Below are 19,987 nucleotides of genomic sequence, written 5' to 3' on the forward strand. Positions count from 1 at the left end.
AATACACACAAAGACGATCGATCATTCAAAGATGAGTCGCTGTGGTCAATCAAAAGTTGTGATTTCACAGCTTCCCCTTCGAAGCACAAGCAACGGCGCTCATAGTTACTTCTATTATATCTATTTTTCATTTGGGGGAGATATTGTTATTTTTCTTTTGTCAATGTTCAGAAATGTTTGGTAGCGCTTAGGATATGCTTTCGTAGTTTCTACAAATCCAAGCATTCCCAAATTCAAAGATAGTTGGTAGAAAATCTTGTTTTTCCCAAGAATGGTGCCGTGTAGTCCAGGCTTGAGATTTTAGATAAATCGGTGTCGGTCCCTCTAGAGTTTAAGTATGGTAATAATGGAGTGCAAATATTGCTGTCCAGATATCTTAATTGAAGGCCCCAAAAACAAATTCTCTAGTTTGTCACTCAACGACGAAGGACCCCTTTGATGAAAGGGATGGATTAGCCTACCCAAATTATTAATTCGCCTATTTTTATATCTTTAAAAGTGCTTACGTCAAGCATTTAATGACCCATCTTACTTTGGGGAAAATTATCAAAAAAATCCTAAATCTATTACAATTGTGTCAATTCGGTCTTAAACCATTTGCATTTGCACCAATTCAGTCTATCCGGTCAATTTTTTTATCCGTGATTATATGTTACATGAATTGCATCCGAGGAATTCTCAAGTGAATTTGGTATGGTTGTCAATTCATGCACGAGGAAGAATCTTGGATTGCAAGTGATTATAAGTTATAATCTCACTTCATCTTTAAGTTTGACCAATTGTAATAAATGGGCATAAATAATCCCATATATATTAATCTCCACATCTGTGATAAAGAGTGTATTTTTCTTGTACTTTTACATAAAGACAAATAAATTCTCAGCAATTTTTTAAATCTAGCACAACTTAGTGTGGACTCTGAGTATGTTGACAATCGCAAATGACGGACCGAACAAGAAAAAGAGTACATTCACACACATCCACACACATAAATATATTTAAAAAAATATAACGCGAAAGATCCTCGAAATTATTCTCACGAATTGATTAGGGTTTTCGAGTTAAGCCTTCTCCGGATGGTGTGAAAACATTGATGAGATCTATTGACGGTAATTTGTTTTACTTGATGCTAGTATATGCACTTCTGGCCAATAAAAGTGTAGGTGCCAAATAAAAAATAAAAACCTAGTATAATTAGAATTAATGTAGTGATGACTATATTTAATTTGTTCATTATTTCAATTACTTTTTTTTTATGAAATTAGGTCCAGCTTACAGTCACACTTACAGTAATTAGTCGGAGGAATTTATCTAGTTTGTCCATGACTCAACTGACTTAATCTTTCGAGTTAAATCGGATCGGACTGTAGTAATGTCGTCGAATTTCCGCTCCCAATGGAGAGAAACTTGAGCTATGTTATGTTACATTCAAACATCCAGGGAAAGGTGTAGCTTTCATCAGGTTTTGTCTCTTACACAAAAGGGTTTTTTTAATCGTCCAATAATAATAGTTGCAAGTTCTTCTAAGGAACTTCTTGTAATTGACAAATATTAATGATATTTTATCATGCATCCGTGCGAGTTTAGTGAAATCATTATTAGGATATCGCCGACTAGGGAAAACAGTGGGAAAGAGAAACGAAGGTTTTGGGAAGAATTACAAGATTAACCATTGAGCTGATTAAAAGATCCAAAAAATATATATTATTTTTATTTAATCGTTTGTTTGTCATTTGCTTTGACTTTAGTCCATTGGGTGACTTATCTTCCGTGTGGGAGAGGGAGATGAAAATGATGCGAAGATTAATTATGGAATAAGATAATATTCATGCTCGTTTTGGATTGATTTGTGCCGTAATCTTCTCTTTTGGCTTCTTTCTTTGTTTGAGCATTGGCAAGCATGTCCCCGTGAAAGATGAGTACCCTAATCATGTTTACCCACTTTGGGGGAACCACCGAGTACATTATCTAAGTTGATTAAGAAATTAGATTATGTCATCTTTCTCCCCGGTGATGGAATAGTTACAATAATCATTTTTGTCCAACTATTTCCCATCGACGCAAATGGAAAAAAGAAAAGAAAGGAAGAGAATTTGCATGCATTTCTCGAAGCTTTTACTTTTAATGATTATGCCTTCTTTCTCCATATCATGATATCGGGATAAGATTATTCTACCATCCAATACACGTCATGCTTCGAGATTTTCTAGAAAAATTGTACGGCAAGTCATCAAACTTATGTATGAAATGCATTATTAGGGTCCTGGAAAATTCAATTGGTGAAATCAAATTGTATATCTTTATCCAAAGTGTAATTGAGTTCTAAACTTTTTAAGCGATCCAATTAAGTTTTAAAATTTTACCGAAAATGTAACTGAGTCCTAAAATGTAAGTTGAAATGTGCAATTTAGGAATGCCGCATACAAGTTATTTTTACTTCACAAGTAAAAAACTTTAGTACTTGTATCGTTAAAAAAGAGTTTATTACACTCTTTAAAAATTATTTAGAATTTAATTGCATTCTGTACATAAGATTTAGGATTTTCGATACGCTTTTCTCGATATTCATGTATCTGTCATCCATGATTAGTTTAGTCAATCTTGACCAAGAAAATAAACGCATGAGGAATGACTTTTCTCGAGAAACGAGATGGAGACTTGGAAAAGGAGGATTAGTCCAAGGCATGCCATGGGCAACTGAGGAATGACTTCGAGGTCATGCCGGTCAAGTTGTGCAATAATTGACTTGAACTAACATTGGACCCTTGGGATGAAGAACAGTTCATCAATTTTGATCCAACTAATGTTATAGATCTCTTTACTTTTGACGAAAATCAAGATTAGCAATCTAAAGTCAACATGCAAAATTTTGAATATGACATTTAATTTTTCCTATAATTTGATGAAGAGAAAAGTTGTAATGATTTTGTTAGAAAAAGCTAGATTTAAGCAATCGGGTACATGCTTATGGAGGACTAATTGAGTTAGAAGGTTGATTTGTGATCTTATTGGTTGTGTCCACGAACACGCATCACATATTTAGTCGTCGATGCGTCGCTATTAGGATGTGATGATGGCGAGGGCTCCAACAATGGTTGAAAGCCAATGCTATGTGGAATTCACTTGGTTGGACCACGCAAATTGCCTATGTCGCTTGCAACTTTGTGCACTTGAAATTTACCAGTACCGCGTGGGGTACTCTCGATGGCATCAATTCCTAATTAATGGACACTATGAAATTATTATTGTTCTAAAATTTCTTCTCTCAATCAAATCAATCATATTTCCAAATGTGTGACTTGCCGATTCATTGAGCGACTCTTTCTTTGTCGCTGGAGGCCTTACCTTTTAAAGCCCTATCAGACATTTTATCCATCTCTTTTTTGCTGATGGAATTAAAAATAAGTTCCGAGTTGGATCTCGGAATAAGAATGTAATAGAACCGAAAATATTTCTTGCAGTATGGTCAGTTTTGTTTTTTGTTTAGAACGAGCCTAAATAATATACTCTTTTTTTTTTTTCGTGTGGGAGGACCATATGTCTCTCTCGCATACAAAACTCACACAAGAAAGAAAGAAACCCCACTTGATTATGGGGATCAAAACTCTCTTTATACACGCGCACTCCCAATATTATGAACCTTTTTCTAGGGTTTGTGGCCACCACTTTGGTGATTTTATCTCAAACCTTCTTTATTCTTTTTTGGCACTTTTTGATTGTTTTCGAGCATAGTTGGTCCAGCTTCAAGACTTCAGTTCTTCCTTTTCTCTTTTTATCTACATGCTTTTTAACTTCCCTCCTTTTTGGTCAAAATTTAAGATAGTGAAGTTCTTCAAGGACCCAAGAAGAAATTTCCAGTAAAGTAGTAGTATTAGTTGAAGTGGCATCACTAGTCAATCTCCACCAAATAGATTCCGGGACATTGAATTTTAGGGCTCTTGCTCACCTTTCTCTATCTTTGTTAGACACTGAACTCGAGCCCGAGAAATTACCCTTGTAAGAACCGGTGATGTAACAAATAAATTACGCGCGGAATTTAGAAAGAAATCATTCGACTTAGCTACCTACGAATCGAATACGGTTACCAAAATGGACAGCGCGCGAGTTTCACTAATGATTATCCAAATCAAGCTCTGAGCTTCGTGCGAATATATTGGGAAGAATACGCCTTCTTTCTTTTTGCCTTCACCACGGTAACTAGAATCCATTCTTTCACTTTCAATATTCAGTGTTTTCATCAAACAAATGCTCAGTACCCTTTGTGTCTCTTGACTACTACTCTCTCTCTCTCTAGATATGCATTCCAAGACCGTTGGTATGGAAAAATGGCTTTCTCGGATTAGGTAACGTACGTTTACGGCAGAGAAAGAAAGGGGGAGACCATATCATATCCGAAGACATTCATGACAGTCCCAATCAAAGAAGCAAGAGGAAACCTTGTTTTAACGGCTTTGAAAACAAAAGCCCAATTTTCGACTCTTCATCGTGGGGGCATAACCATTGTTTAATTTATGCACACATACACAAAAAAGGTTGGGGCCACCATTGCAAAGATTTTTCTAATTAGTGGGCCAACTTTAAATGGTGTTATTATGCAGCAGACTAGTGCCATATTGCGAAAGATGCCGACGCCCCCCACAATGGGGTGGGAACAAGAGATCATGAGGTGGGAAAAATGGGGAGGAATGTTGACAACATGGCCATGCCACCAGAAAAAGCTTTGTTTGCCATTCTATGCTATCTTCCGTTCACGAGTTTGGGAAAGGCGAGGATTAGTCATGAGAGATCTTTGTCAATCATCCCCACTTAGGCTCCTTACATAAGGATGGTGTGATATGATCCCTCTCATTTCTTCACTATGTAAAAGTATTAGTGGAATGCGCGTGGATGAGTTTGACTTTGTCAGGGAAGTGTAGTATACTTTCATCCGAGGAGATCACCGAGGGAGAGCTCGAGTGCGAGCGCGCCAACATATCCAATTGTACATGCTTAAAAGCTTTAGCCGGCATGTTATCTCTACTCAAGAATTCTCCTTCTTGGCTCGGCCCAAGTTTCGCAGATGGCGGTGTGGACAACATCGACCCTTTAGAATCCACCTCGACTGTCTTGGCCTAGCCAAGCTTGGCAGGGAGAACATCTGTTGTCTCGATTAAGGAGTCACATGGGGATTCGTGATTTGAGATGTTTTATCATACGCCGATACGCATCGGGAGAGTAAACCACAAAATACCATAGGCTCCGATACTATCAATTGTTGATGCATAGCGAAAGCTCGATATATTCACTTGGGAAAATCACTAAGGCGGAGCCAAAATTTGAGCCCATCAATATATATAGTTCGATTGATCTTAATTGAATACTTAAGCGATTGAGGGTTATGAGTTAACTCGGATATTTGCTGGTCCATATTATAGGGAAAATTGTTCAAAAAGTCCTTAATCATTATATGGCAATTAATTTAGTCATAAAATTTTTAATTTTGCCAATTAATCGTCAAAAGGTTTAAGACTAAATTTGTCAAATTAAAAAATTTAGGACTAACTTGACAGCCGTACAATAGATTATGACTTTTTGGATCATTATCCCCCACATTATATCACATCCCCGATGTGGAACTTCTTTTATATGCACTCTTACACATGCAAGTAACATAGCTGTTTATAACGTGGAACAGCTAGGATTGAAGTCTTGTAACTCATCTTTAAAAAGATATATATCTTAAAATGACAATCGAGAAAATTCGAGTCAACATTTCATCTTAAATAAAAAAAAACCATTGATAACCCTCGTCTATTAGATCAAAAAGTCTATTACATTCATCATATAAGAAAATTAACTCGAGGCACCCTTTGATGATACGCAGTGTAAATGGTACGTCTCACGTGAAAAAAACACGAAGCGCGTTTCAAGCTTTTTCCCCCATCGATTATTCAAGTGTAATACATGATCAGCCGATTCACATCAGCTGAATTGCAGAAGCCATAGCCGCCGATCGATCGTTTCTTCCTGCATTCATCGGCTCCTTAATTGCAATTTCGCTTGTCACAACACAAGAATTCAAAGCCACAAAGGGAAAATACAAAGGTTCGTATTGGAAAATCATTTGTCGTGCTCAAAAAAAACAAAGGAAGAAAGAAAGGAAAACAGCAAGTTGATGGGAATCGCATTTTTGTCCACACCCTCTGTGTGGCTCTGGGACGAACCACGTCGGACATTGCTCGCAAAGAACAGTCGACCAAGGTCAAGGGTCGTTTTGGTTTGGGATGAACGCAAAGGGGTTCGTACTTTCACGTTTTTTTCTTCAATCAAATCCAGCAATATTAGCTCATCTATATCCAAAAATCCAAAATATGATAGTGATTCCAATTCATTTAGAGCAGTTGCTCAAGCATTCTTGGAATTAAATTACTATGTTCCATTCGGCTGCCTTGTAGCTATTGAGAATGTTAATAAAAAGGGCCTAATTCCCTCCCCCTCCCCCCCCCCCCCCCCTAAAAAAAAAAGCATCAACTTTATTTTGAATAATAATTCTGGTCCGAATTTTTTCTTTGTTTCGTAAAAAATCATCAAATTTTACTTAAATCTCAAATTTGGCCGGACAAATTGAAACTTTCACATCACAGAGGTCAAATTTGGAACTAGAGTAAAAGTAGGTGCTTTTTATTGAGACAAAAAAAAAGTTGAGGGCCGAAATTGTCGCTTAAGGTAAAGTCGGTGCTTTTTTTCGGAATTGGCCTAGATAAAAAGTAAGTTGACCTTGAAAACTTGCTTTTAAAATAGGAAAGCTGAAATTAGAAAAGCTTCTGTGCTCAATGTAAACTCAAGCTTTTTAAAAAATTTGGAACTTTTTTTTTTGTTTCATAAAAAATCATCAAATTTCACTTAAATCTCAAATTTGGCCGGACAATTTGAAAATTTCACATTACAGAGGCCAAATTTGGAACTAGAGTAAAAATATGTGCTTTTTATTGAGACAAAAAAAAGTTCGGACCGAAATTATCACTTAAAGTAAAGTCGGTATTTTTTGTTGGAATTAGCCCTAATAAAAAGTAAGTTGACCCACCCACCTGCGCATGGCCGAGTTGGTGGGCGATTTCCTTCCCTCCTTAGAGGTTCTGGGTTCGAATCCTCGCTCGGTTTCGTAATTTAAGTGGGGGGCCCTGGCGGTGGGTTGCTGGGCTAGTCTCCCCCGAGGTATAGGCGCCCCGATTACCTGTGCGGGCTCGTTCCCGGGGAATAGTGGCGGATCCTCGGCTACAAAAAAAAAAAGAAAAAAAAGTAAGTTGACCCTACGGCGGTTCCCGGATCACCAAAAAAAAAAAAAGTAAGTAAGTTGACCTTGAAAACTTGCTTCTAAAATAGGAAAGCTGAAATTAGAAAAGCTTCTGTGCTCAATGGAAACTCAAGCTCAAGTCCAATTGAAACTCCAAGAATCAATGAGATGTTCTGTGTTCTTCCCCGTAAGGAAAAGCAGAAAAGAAAAGCAAAAGAAAAAAATATATGAGAAAAACAAGAATATGATTATATAAAAATACAAGAAATGGAAGGACCGAAGGTATCTAGGGCAGAACATAATTCCCCAAAAGATCAGAGGAAAGTACACCTTGCAGACACAGACGCACGCAGAAGAGTCCTGCGCAGAGAGTTCCAAAACCTTCCCCCCCCCACCCCCCTCCCTTTTTCACTTCAGGGATTGGCCCCTACCATGCACCCACATAATGGCGCACCAATCTCCATGGCCCAGCCAATAATTAAGCCACTCTTGCACGCTTAAAAATGGGCAAATTCTCTCGTCTGAACTCGACTTCACATGAATTGGATCCATAACGACCATTGATTACATAGACCCGACACGTGAACCGACACCCATGGTTCGCTCTTTTTGACATAATTCTATTCATGTCAATAATTGTTTGCGAGGATGTATTGAACTCGACCTGATAATGAGCACGTGATAAGATAAGTGAATTTATAGAAGTATTCACACGCAAACATTAGTTAAGCATGTCTAGACATGTGATTAAATGGTTTAGGAGGATTAACTTATGCATGTCATGTGCTATTGTATAAGCGGACTAATTGCCTGACATATATTCTTAATCACATGTTATACATATGTCGTGCTCGCATATCATGTCGTGAAATCGCTTGCAATCTGAAATCAATTCCGAGGTACTATCATCATTAATGCAATTCAAACAGTACAAATAAGAGAAAATCACTACGAAAAATAATAACAATTTCCAAGCAGAGATTGGCTTGGGTGAATTCAAATTATCGCTATCAGCGGTTGCCCAATATTCATTTTTCGCTAAACACAAACATTGATAAGTGGAAATGAGAAAAATACAGTCCAAATAGTTGAGACGAACCACGTCAAATCGAATCAGACTAAATATTTTATATAGCAATCGACATTAATCGAATCGAATTGCATCTTTCACATTTCGATTCAGTCTCATTTTTCTCCAAACCATTGTGTTGAGGAGAAACATTTGGGGAAAGCCTTTGGTAAAATGCAAATGAATTTAGGTTATAAGGGTTTTTTTTTTCCGAAATACAAATAGTATCTAGCATCTGGGTCGCGCGGCGGTCACACCCGACCTCGCCGCCGTCACGCGAGCTAACTATACTCGAAAGTTTAGCGAGAGCAAAGTCGAAAGAAGAAAAGAAAAAATTCATCAGCATCCGGGAAAAAATGCTCAAAGCCAAAGCCAGGCAAGACACCGCATCGAGTCAAGTGACTTTGGAAATGCTAGTTTCGGTTCAATGGCCTATAAGATTGGCTCGAACGGGTCTGCAAACCCCCATGTGAAATGGCTGGCGTCCAAACCTGAACGTATCGAATCCCCGCTGCGCCCGTCCCGGATTCCTACCAAGTCCCCCCTCGCAAAAGCTGCAACCGCACATAGTAGCCTGGGAGGGTCGGGCAGTAGTAGGCAGAAACAGAACCACAGCTAGGAACGGGAGTTGCTGGGCAGTAGGCGAACGCAGGATGGTCCACGATGGCAGAGAGCAAAACAAGCAGCTCCGGAGGACCACCGCGACCCAACCCCCCAAACCTTCCCCTACAGCAGCAGCTCCCCACCAGCCCCTAACGTTTCATGATGCGAGCCCTGACCGGAGCAGCACGACCCGAAATGTGCACTGTTGCTGATGTTGCTGATGCGATCCCAGGCCTGACCGCACCCCGCCTTTTATGGGGTGGTGCTCCTCCTGACAACTGACCTCATCGCCCTCCGTCGTATCATTGGGTTCTTCCTTTTCGTGCTGAGGTGCGAGTGATATATGTGGGGCGGACGTCACGGGGTTCTCCTTTTTTTTTTTTGCCTCGAGTGTGCTTGGGGGTTATGCTGGAGGTGGGGGATTCCCCTGTTACCCTGATCGTGCGAAATTCGATCGATTGAAACGTACCGAATGGTGTCGTCGTTCGCGCGCGTTTCGAATTACCCGATGGGATTCTCGTCGGGCTCGAACAACTTGAAGTTCGAGACGGTTCGCGGGTATCCGTCCGCTGCTTGTTTTCTCGTGGTTCATGCTCGATTCATACATTGCGCTCGAACTCAAGTTTGATCTCCACAAGAAACCCCATTCCTTTGCACCCTCGCCGCTCAGTCAATCGCGGGGATCCATGCGAAAGACCGGGAGGCTTCAGATCGGGGAATTTTCGTCGGGACAGTTTACACATGAAATTCCCTTTTCGCTTTCGCTTCATAGAAATCTCCGATCTTCTAGAAGAACGAGCACATCAAGACAATCGAACGCGCGGGCTTGACCTCGCTCGCCATGCCGAGTCGCCTCGAACCCGACCCGAATCGACTTTATTATTACGGGGTTTGTTTTTTTGTTTTTTTTAATTACAAATTAGTATAATGCGCGCGGGTGCGCAGTGTGCACCCCCATAAAGAAAGTACAAGCCGAGAAAGGCCAAGGAATGGTGACGTCATGGGTTGCATATATACATATACATATACATATGCATATACATATACAGATAGGAGAGGCAAGGGAAGCAAAAGAGAGAGGGGGGAGAAAAACACCAAAAAAAAGCATTTGGACCACCTCTCCTTCCTTCCTTTGCAAAATGGACAAAAATTAAAGCTCACTAATATATGTTTTTTTTTTCCTCCCCTCAACAGCCTCACTCGCTCGGGTCGGCGCGTGCATGCAACGCGCCCCCAAAAAAAGCCCTTGCATATGCCGATAAAAATTCCAAATGGCAACTTTGGCCGGGGAAAAAAAGAAGGGGGGTAAGTAACACGCTACTTTCGCGCATTATTTCGCGGAACCAAGATTACATGGAGAATCGATCGAACTATTCAACTTCAACATTATGCCCCGAGCAACTCGAGAAAGAGAGCGAGGCCGAATGAATGAGGTTCTAGGGGGGAAGTCCAGGGACGCGAAGCTCGCACGCATGAAGCATGCCGACGAAGCTTTGTCTTTTTAGGACAACGATGAGGAAAGAGGAGGAGGAGGAGGAGGAGGAGGATCATGTACCATTGGGGGAGCTTCTTGGTTAAAACTCATTTTATGGAAAAATCATGGCGATGCACAAGCTCCACCAAGACGCGCGGTGCGCGTGTGAGTTTAGGCATTGTGCCCACCAAAATAAATCAAAAGGAGATGCGGTCCCATCTTTTTGTTTGTTTGATGGGGAGGGGGGGGGGGGGGGTGGGGCGTGTCTATAGAGATGAGAGAGAGAGAGAGAGAGAGAGAGAGAGAGAGAGAGAGAGAGAGAGAGAGAGAGAGAGATGGGGGTGTAACTTTAATAAGGGGGAATTAATAAGGGGAATTAGATGGGAGAAGGGGAAAGCATTGGACCACCTCATCTCTTCTCCCATGCACAGTCCCTTATTTTGGGAACATTGTGAAGCACACCCTCCAATCGCATCTCATTCTTTGGCACTCCCCCCTCTCTCTAAAAAAAATCCAAAAAAAATATTAGGAGGGAAAAGAAAACCCAATTTCTCTCTCTCTCTCTCTCTCTAGAGAGATTGAGTTCTTTGGTGAAAGTTTCTTTCTTTTTGTGTGGAGGGAGAGAGAGGGGGAGAGAAATGGTACACACATGACAGGGAATTGCCCCCACCAAGAACCAAGATCCCAAGATCCCAAGAAGAAGTCTCACCACTGAAAGCCATCTGAAGAGAGCCTGCCACAACTACTACTTTAGGGGGGGGGTGTGTACTCTCTCTCCGTCCTTGGGATTTGTGACCTGCAAAAGATTTGTCCCCCTAATTCTTCCCCTTTTTTTCCCCCCGCCCAATTTCTCTCTCTCTCTCTCTCTCTTCCATTGCATGAGTGTTATCATTTCATGTGCCTTTCTTTTGTATCCTTCCGTGCTTCGGGCGACCGGGAGAGACGACTTTTCTTCACCATCGATAGGCTTTTTGTCGCAAAAGGGTCTCGTTCCCACGAATTAGAGAAAGAAAAAAAAAAAAAAGGCAATTGCGCATTTCATGGGGGGCGTAAACGAAAAGGGTCTCGAAATATATGCGTGTGTGTGTGTTTGTCATGTGGCGGCTTGTGGGTTTCTGTTCATCAGCGCAGAAAAGACACGGATGCGGTTTCTCCCAATCATAGGCCGAGGCTGCTGATCCCCCTGTGCCAATACGTCCTAACGCAGAGGATTAACTAGGGTTTTGGCTTTTGTTTAAGGAGCGCCCCCGGGTTATTTTTCCTATGTTGTTGGGGGCGTGGAAATAATTGAGGGCATAATTAAAGATCATTTCGGGTTTTCTCGGAAGTCTATTTTGGATGTATTTATGTCGTGGTGCATTGACCCACTCAAAGAGAGAGAGATGGAGAGAGGGAGGGAGAGAGAGTGTGTGTGTGTGTGTTTGTGTGATGATCGTGCCTAGGAAGGAGGACATCATCGACCTCCATCATCTTTCTGATCCCTCTCTCTATATCTGTGAGAGCTGCAGCATCTGATAAATTCTCTCTCTCTCTCTCTCTCTCTCTTCCTAGGTTGAGTTTTCATGGCGTACCAACACCATACCATGTTTGCTCACTGACGGTACGGCAAAGCAGCAGCTCAGCTCCCACTTCTTTTCTCTCTCTCCCGAGACCATCATCACCATCATCATCATCATCTCAAACCCAATAATTCCCACTTCTTGTTTAGCTGGTAAGACTCTCACTTCCCTCTCTCTTTTCTCTCTGTGTCTTTCAAAAGGGTATGAGCTGCTGGAATCAAAGAAGCTCCCACACACCCACCTGATCAAATCGCCAAAAGACTTGATTTTTGCTTTCTTTCTTGGTCTTTCACCTCTTTGAAAGATCTGCCCCTCTCTCTCTCGCTCTCTCTCTCTTAGTGTTGTTGGGGGAGTTTCTTGCTCTTCCCATGTTCCCCCACCTTTCTGAAGAGATCAAAAGTTGCAGCAGAAAGGACAAACCTTTTGCTATCAGAAACTCCAGAAACAGAAGGCAACTCTTGCTGATACACTAGCCCCAGAAAAAGAAGCAGATAAAAGAAAGAAAGAGAAAGAGAGAAAACAACAACTTTCGGCCATTTCTATAAGCTCATGTGCAGTGAAGAGAAATCAAGCAACATGGTGGTCTCATCCTCAAGCACCGGTGGGTTTTGCTACTCGGACTTGTCTTCTTCCCACAACCCGTCGATCCAGACTCAGCCCCATCTGGTGAGTCAAATCCCGAGTTACGACTCCGGCTCGGAGATCTTCAACTTGGCCTCCGGCATGGACATGATCGGCTTCCCCAAGGACAGTCTGCCGAACCACCCTACCCAGAACCACGTCGCGGCAGCGAACGCACTCTTGTGGAAAGGCAATAACTTCTTCGCCAAAACTGTGAGCCCCAACAACAATAGCCAAAGTGGACCTTCATCGTCGAAAACGGTGGCAGCGGCGGCGCTTGATGACTCGGCGGCGAGCGAATTCTACCGGCACGAATTCAACAAACACGGTTTCTCGCAGGCCGATCAGAATCTGATGGCGGCGGCAGCAACGACTTCGCAAGACGATTCAGCGTCCGCTTGGCAAGAGAGCAACAAGCTTGTGGTCGACGATTCCTCCATAAGGTGCGTCTTTCCGTGCGAAGGGAACGAGAGGCCGAGCCAAGGCCTCTCCCTCTCACTCTCCTCGGCCAACCCTTCAAGCATCGGACTCCAATCCTTCGAACTGAGGCACGCCAACACTAGTGGTGGTGGCCATCACAGTGATCATCATCAGCATCCAGGCGACATGAGATTGTTTGCTGCTTCGACTTCGAGAGAAGGGTTCTTCGGGAAGTCCAATCTGGGGAGTCATATTCAGCCACAGCAAGCGATGATGATGATGCATCAACAAGCCGGGCAGTTTCAGCTGAGGAATTCAAAGTATTTGGGTCCTGCTCAGGAGCTTCTGAACGAGTTTTGCAGCCTCGGGGCTAAGCAAAGTGACTTGACAAAGCATCAACAGTCCAACAAAAGCAAAGCTTGGGATGATCAAGATGGCGATAACAGCGGACCAAGTGGGTCTTTGAAGCAGCAGTCTCTTGGGTCACTTGAGTTCATGGAGTTGCAGAAGAGGAAGACAAAGCTGCTTTCAATGCTCGACGAGGTTTATTTGCGTTTTCTATGGTCATCTTTTTTTTTCATCAGTTGCTCTCTTATACAAGCAAGGATGAAACAACACATGATATGCATGATTCATCAGGTTGAGACACAGAAAAGTTTGAAACTTTTTTTAAGTGATGGGTGTGTATGATTGATTCTTGAGCTAATTAAGCAACTGAGAGGGGCCTTCCAATTAATGCCCACATCCGGCCAATTCTTCTGGGGGGGTTCACCACCTTTTTTAATTACTTCAGAAATTTCTATTCCTTTTCCTTTTCCTTTTCATGGCATATGCATAAATGTTTATGTTGCTCTAACAAGTTTCAGCAACTAACTTTTCAAAGTTCCTTTTCTTATTTCCTCCCCTCTTCTCCAATAACTACCTGATTGATAATAATCTTGGACTTTATATAGGTGGATAGAAGATACAGGCACTACTGTGATCAAATGAAGGCCGTGGTGTCGTCCTTTGAGGCAGTGGCAGGGAACGGGGCGGCGAAGGTCTACTCGGCGCTGGCCTCAAAGGCCATGTCGAGGCACTTCCGGTGCCTAAGGGATGGGATTGTGGGCCAGATCCAGGCGACGAAGAAGGCCATGGGGGAGAAGGACCTCGTGTCCCCAGGGATAACGAGGGGCGAGACGCCGCGGCTGAAGATCATCGACCAGACCCTGAGGCAACAGAGGGCGTTCCAGCAGATGACTATGATGGACAACCACCCTTGGCGGCCCCAGAGAGGCCTGCCAGAGCGGTCGGTGTCAGTCCTCCGTGCCTGGCTCTTCGAACACTTTCTTCACCCGTAAGTACTTCTATCTATCCATCCACCCACCCATCTATCTGTCTGTCGATTAACCTACGCGTGAAAGTTTCGAGCTTTATGTGTAGGAGAGTATAGTGTAAAGTGAAGCTGTTCTATCTAGCGATTGTTTGTGGGAGAGCCAATTTGGGTTCTCAATCATTAGCTTGCCTAAAACAATGCCATTCCCTTTTGGTAGTTTGTGTCCAACCATCTCTCAGATTCCACATATTCTTTTGTGATTTTAATCGCACAAACATATTTAGTCTCTCTTCTGGATTATATATATTTCTCTCCAAACTCTCGTTCCTCCAAAAATCTTGATTCTATTGCATTGGACCCATCTCTCTCTCTCTCTCTCTCTCTCTCTCTCTCTCTCTCTCTCTCTCTCTCTCTCTCTCTCTCTCTCTCTCTCTCTATATCTCTATATGAACAAACTGTGGGTGAGTTTCATGGGGGGGCTGTTTTTTGCAGGTATCCAAGCGATGTTGATAAGCATATTTTGGCTCGCCAAACAGGCCTATCAAGAAGCCAGGCACGTCCACATCGTTCTATGTTACTTTCTCTTTAGTTTCATCCGAAATACTTTAACGTCCTCAAATGGGATGGGGATTAAAAAAAAAGAACATACCCCATCATCATCATTAACGTGTACCGTAAGAACAAAAACCCTAGCGCATATAATATTTATTGTGATAATTGTTTTCCTACGCAATTTCACATTATCTTAATATACTAATGCAGGTGTCCAATTGGTTTATTAATGCGAGAGTGAGGCTGTGGAAGCCCATGGTGGAGGAGATGTACTTGGAAGAAACAAAGGAGCACGACAACATGGGATCCTCGGACGGGGCAGCAGATCTCGAAGACGATGGCCGGCCGAATAATCAGAACTGTGAGATTACGCGTGTCGAGGATCAAAAGCCAACCTCAGATCAGTTGGTCCGGATCGACTCCGAATGCCTCTCCTCCATCATCACCAGCCCTGACAAGAGCGACCAGCACCACCATTCCAAGATGGCCGCCGCAAGAGCCCCGCAAAACCACCACCACTTGCACCCGCAGAACTCTGGTTTTGGGCGCGTCGGCGCTGCATACGGGGGTATGGAGATCGACTTCTCGTCCTACAATCACCACCCAACCTCGGCGGCCCCATACAGCAACGATGGCGATGCTAGTCATCAGAATTTCAATGGGAGTGGCGGTGTGTCACTGACATTGGGACTGCAGCAGCACGGGGGGCCGGGCCATGGGGTGAGCCTGGCATTCTCGTCGGTATCGCAGAACTCGCTGTTCTACCCTCGAGACCACATCGAAGATTGCCACCCGGTTCAGTACTCGCTTCTTGATGGCGAAGGGCAAACTCTGCCCTATAGGAACTTGATGGGAGCTCAGCTGCTCCATGATTTGGCCGGTTAAAATGGAGATAGAACAATCGAATTGCTTCATTGCAATATGGGTATATCTGGCAGGTGTTTTTTTATCATGAAAGATGACGATATATGTGTTAGATTATATATTTAGGTAATAGATTGAATACCCCATACGTGCAAAAAAAAAAAAATAGGTATTTGAGACGTACTTTTGCTAGGTGCTAGGTGCTAGATGCCTACTATGAATCTCTTTTCCTTTTTCATGCATGTGGTTGGTAACTTCGCTATCGTTTTATCTCGTTTATAATTTCTCTAATGGGTTTGGAAGGATCACAACATTTAGCTCACGGTAGGACACTCTTTCGGAGCTGCGCTTGATTAAATGCAACATCACACGCAGGATTTTTGTGATTTGTCCTTTCCCGAGCAGATTCGTGTTTTTTGTGGCTGATTTTTCAGCTGAATTTCGAAGGGTTCTTGGTGATCACATACCCTAGATATTTGTTATCGGGTCTTGGGGATATCGGAGGAGAATTTAAGCAAGCAGAGAGGGTCATTTGGGGTTTTTTGTTCTTGGAGATTAAGACATGTCTTGCGTTTAGAGAACAAAATATCAAGATCCTTTATTGTTTTTGAGTTGTGGTCCCTCAGATCCATCTCTCTTGGTGTGAAGATGATCTTTCATGCCAATAAGTTGCTTTGCTTTATGATTTGTCCACTTTGGACGGTTTATGCTGTTGCCTTGGCCAAGAAAAAAGGTGCTTTTTAGTACCCTTTTGTTCTTTGGTTAAAGAAACTTGCAATTTTTTTCTTTCTGTGGAGGAATAATAAATAGATTTTTCTGTTTTTTTTTTTGTCTGAGCTTCGAACTTTACTTCTTGTACTAGGTTTTTTCTATTATACTTCACCTGAATATTAACGTTTCTGATCATGTGGGAATTTTTTTTTGATCATTCTAGTATGACATTCACAATTACATGTTACCATCATGTTGGGCCCCTCAAATTATCTTTCCTCAACAGTGGTTTCTTGTCTTAATCACGAAATTAATGTTCAAAATTCACTTATTTGTATCACAGCGTGACTGAGGCAATCAACATCCGCTCGTCGTGCCGACACACGTATTAGTTCGATTAAACGATGATAATTATTGGAGGTAATCGATTCCAGTTGTTTAACCAAGCAATGAGGGGGGGGGGGGGGGTGGGTTTCCTTAAAAGCGGATCTTATATTTAACCTTCAGGTTCATGTTTCTTCTTCATAAGTTCATTTTTCTCCTTCATCTATCGGTAAGCGCTAGTGCTATGGAAGGTTATCAAAGCATTGAGGAAAATGCATTACATAATATGTATATTATGCTTAAGATTGTTTGGCACATTGTTTCTTCCTTTCTTTGTGATTGGCTTGACGAACTTGATCGGTCCGGTGGGCTTATTAATCTTTCGAAACACAATAATCTGAGGTTCGACAACATATAAGGCAAGGAAGCTTTTGGGGCTTGAGCAAGTATTGTTTGCACTTTAATTTCGCTTGGATGAACATCTAGTTTATTTCCAAATTTTGTGTTTGTTTGTCGCTTCATACAAGCACTTTTAGGGGATTCAACAGTTAATGCATCGATAATTTTCTCGACATGGACATATTTCGATTCTATGTTTTTCTTTCTACTAAAATTTTCTATTGTCGCAACTTTATAGCCTTAAATAATTTTCTAAATAGACAAAGTACGTTATATTCACATTCGGGAATATAAAGACGTACTATTATGTTCGTTCTGATATAAAGAAACTTCGATATATGACTGTTAGGGAATGTATATATAGGTATTACTACTTTTATGTATCAGCGGACAAATTTAATCAAGCTTCGAGGGGAAAGAATCAAATGCAAAGGGGAATGGTTCTTTTGAGTTTCAAGGTAGTAATAGATGTGCCATCTTAATCATAGTGTGTAATAACCAAGACTAGCGTGTGGTGAATTTGTTCAAAAATCACCAGCAAATGAGCAAGAAACTGAATCTGGTAAATGGAGCCGAGCAATTACACTCACCGACAGTTTTCAGAGAAACAGCCTAATGAACAGTGTGTGGTGTGAGAAAGTTTGCTTAGAACACCACCTGATCGCTGCATGAAAAAGATAGGTTTGATCCCATTTAGATGCACACACTTCGCTTGATTATGCCCCTGGTTGTTCACCAGCCAAGGAGGAGCGCGAACTTCATGATATCAAGTACAGGACGTACACAAATAAGAAGACAAACCCTTGTACAGACAACACTCGCATGAAGCTGATCCAAAAGGACCATGCTCATCCAATTACAGATCGATCGCTCAGCTCCGATTAATCCGCAAGCTCTTAGCACCGGCCCTGCCGAGAGCTTGTTCAGTACACATGCACACAAAGACAGAGGACCACCTCTATGAATATTCTTCTGCGATGTGACTTTCGGAACACGGACCTTGTGAACTCGAATCGACTCCCCTAAATTCGCTCACTGCAATATCCCCATTCGAAACATCGTCGGTAAAGATACATCTTCATGTCCGAAACCCAATAAGAGATGTGGACCTTCATATACGTTCTTCTGCGTACTAAGTTTTTTTTGGAAAAAAAGCCCTTCATCAAGTTCAGGTCAATGGGTCCTTTACCTGCTTAGTTTTTCCCTTAATTACGCGAAGTTAATTAATCATAAGAAGCAAGAAAACTAATCCTAACACGTATGTGGAACCCAAGTATGCCAACTTGGAAAGGTTGGTCGGTGTGCAAGTACAAAATCTACCGAATTCATCTTAGTCAGTTGATTTCGATATCTGGATAGACAGATCGCTGTATTTATTTCTAATGATGGGTTACAAGCTAATAGGGTGATAATTTACCGCTCCTGGAGTCTAATGCTTAACTGAAACATTTTTGGAAATTTACTAGAGCCTAAATGAGTTCTTGTCATCAAAATCTAGATCTGCTACTGCTTGATCATATATTGATAAATCGGTTTTTGTTCCTTCTGAGCAATGTCAAATATACTAAGATTGATCCACAAAATCAGTGCACTATGTGATGTAACAGTACGTAAGGTCTGCCTTTAAATAAATGAAACATATTCAACTTCCAACAATAACCTGCCACATCATTTAGTATACTGATTTTGTAGACTCTCAATAAACTCAGCATCTTCAGAGATCGACCCTAAACCGTAAATCCCAGACTCTTACCCTACCCTCGAGATGTCGTGACTGCGAAAACGATGGCTAAGTGTCTGTTGTCAAATGGGTTATTCATCCATCAAATTGGCCCCCTCTATGTTTTTCCATCTTCTTTAGATATATGTACCGTCTCACTTGTCCCATGTTGTCAACCCAACTACCTTCCAATAGACTATATGTGAGATGTCCTTATATGCTCGAAGCCCTGCCTCTTTCAGACCCATCCATGGCTAGTACACGCCACCCAAACACGAAAAAGAAAGACAAACTAGTTTTAAAAAAAAAGCGACAAAAACTACGAGGAAAAGAAATAAATGTTTGCATCGGACATATCCCATATTTGTGTCCGATCGATAAAAGGAGCTACCTACATGTTGCCCCTTACGTGGTGCTTTGTCACAGGGGATTTAATAATGTGTAAACTTTCTCTTCCACCAATCATAGTTTTCCAAGTAGGGAATAAGAGCTAGAGAGCTCTTAATCCGTTTTGATGAGTCCAAATTCAATTTAATTATACCTTTTGGATGGGTTAGTGATCAAGAAAGTCAATCCTCTTTTGGCCAAAAGCAAGAGGAGGTCATCAAGGATATGATTACAATCTCTTTAGCCTCGATTCTAGGGTTATTTCTAGAGTGCAATCACAACTTGTCACTAGAGAAAATGGGAAAGTCAACATAAAATGAAATTCTACAGAGCTCGGCAGCTCAGTCTGAAAAACACTAAAAGTGTTTTTTGAGTGCAATTGATGATACTTAAGACCATGTCAACATGATTAGTAATTGCAATCATTGTCCTTTATCTTTGTCACATTATCTTGGTTCGGATTGTATGTGGTTAATGAGGCAAAGGATGGACCGACGCTTGGAGAAATAGGTAAATTTTCTGATGAAGATGCCCAAATTATGCATATCTGAGGATGATGTTGGAGTCCAGGAAAGATGTAACATTGACTACTAAAAGCCCAAAATGGATTTTGGGCCCGATCTATGCCCTCAAGAGCAAACGCATACGTCTGGATTTGTAAAACACTGAAATTCCTCAAACCGTGACTTTGTATAA

At 41.7% G+C, this 19,987-nt stretch overlaps 1 protein-coding gene across 1 annotated transcript; it reads left to right on the forward strand.

The window, feature by feature from the left end:
* The first annotated feature begins 11,494 nt into the window (after nt 1-11,494).
* Nucleotides 11,495-16,578, forward strand: LOC115675510 (homeobox protein BEL1 homolog). Its single transcript, XM_030598213.2, has 4 exons — nt 11,495-13,562; nt 13,973-14,355; nt 14,827-14,887; nt 15,097-16,578. The coding sequence occupies exons 1-4, from the start codon at nt 12,528-12,530 to the stop codon at nt 15,769-15,771; spliced, it is 2,154 nt and encodes a 717-aa protein (XP_030454073.2). The 5' UTR covers nt 11,495-12,527; the 3' UTR covers nt 15,772-16,578.
* The last annotated feature ends 3,409 nt before the right edge of the window (nt 16,579-19,987 follow it).

The sequence above is a fragment of the Syzygium oleosum genome, unplaced genomic scaffold (assembly GCF_021117445.2).
Source record: "Syzygium oleosum isolate NSW1041296 unplaced genomic scaffold, Sole_v2.1 Sole_v2.15, whole genome shotgun sequence".
Taxonomy (NCBI): Eukaryota; Viridiplantae; Streptophyta; class Magnoliopsida; order Myrtales; family Myrtaceae; genus Syzygium; species Syzygium oleosum.

Coding starts and splice junctions, on each gene's coding strand:
- LOC115675510 (XM_030598213.2), top strand. CDS start 12,528: ATGTGCAGTGAAGAGAAATCAAGCAACATGGTGGTCTCATCCTCAAGC. Junction 13,563..13,972: donor TGCTTTCAATGCTCGACGAG/GTTTATTTGCGT, acceptor GACTTTATATAG/GTGGATAGAAGATACAGGCA. Junction 14,356..14,826: donor TTCGAACACTTTCTTCACCC/GTAAGTACTTCT, acceptor TGTTTTTTGCAG/GTATCCAAGCGATGTTGATA.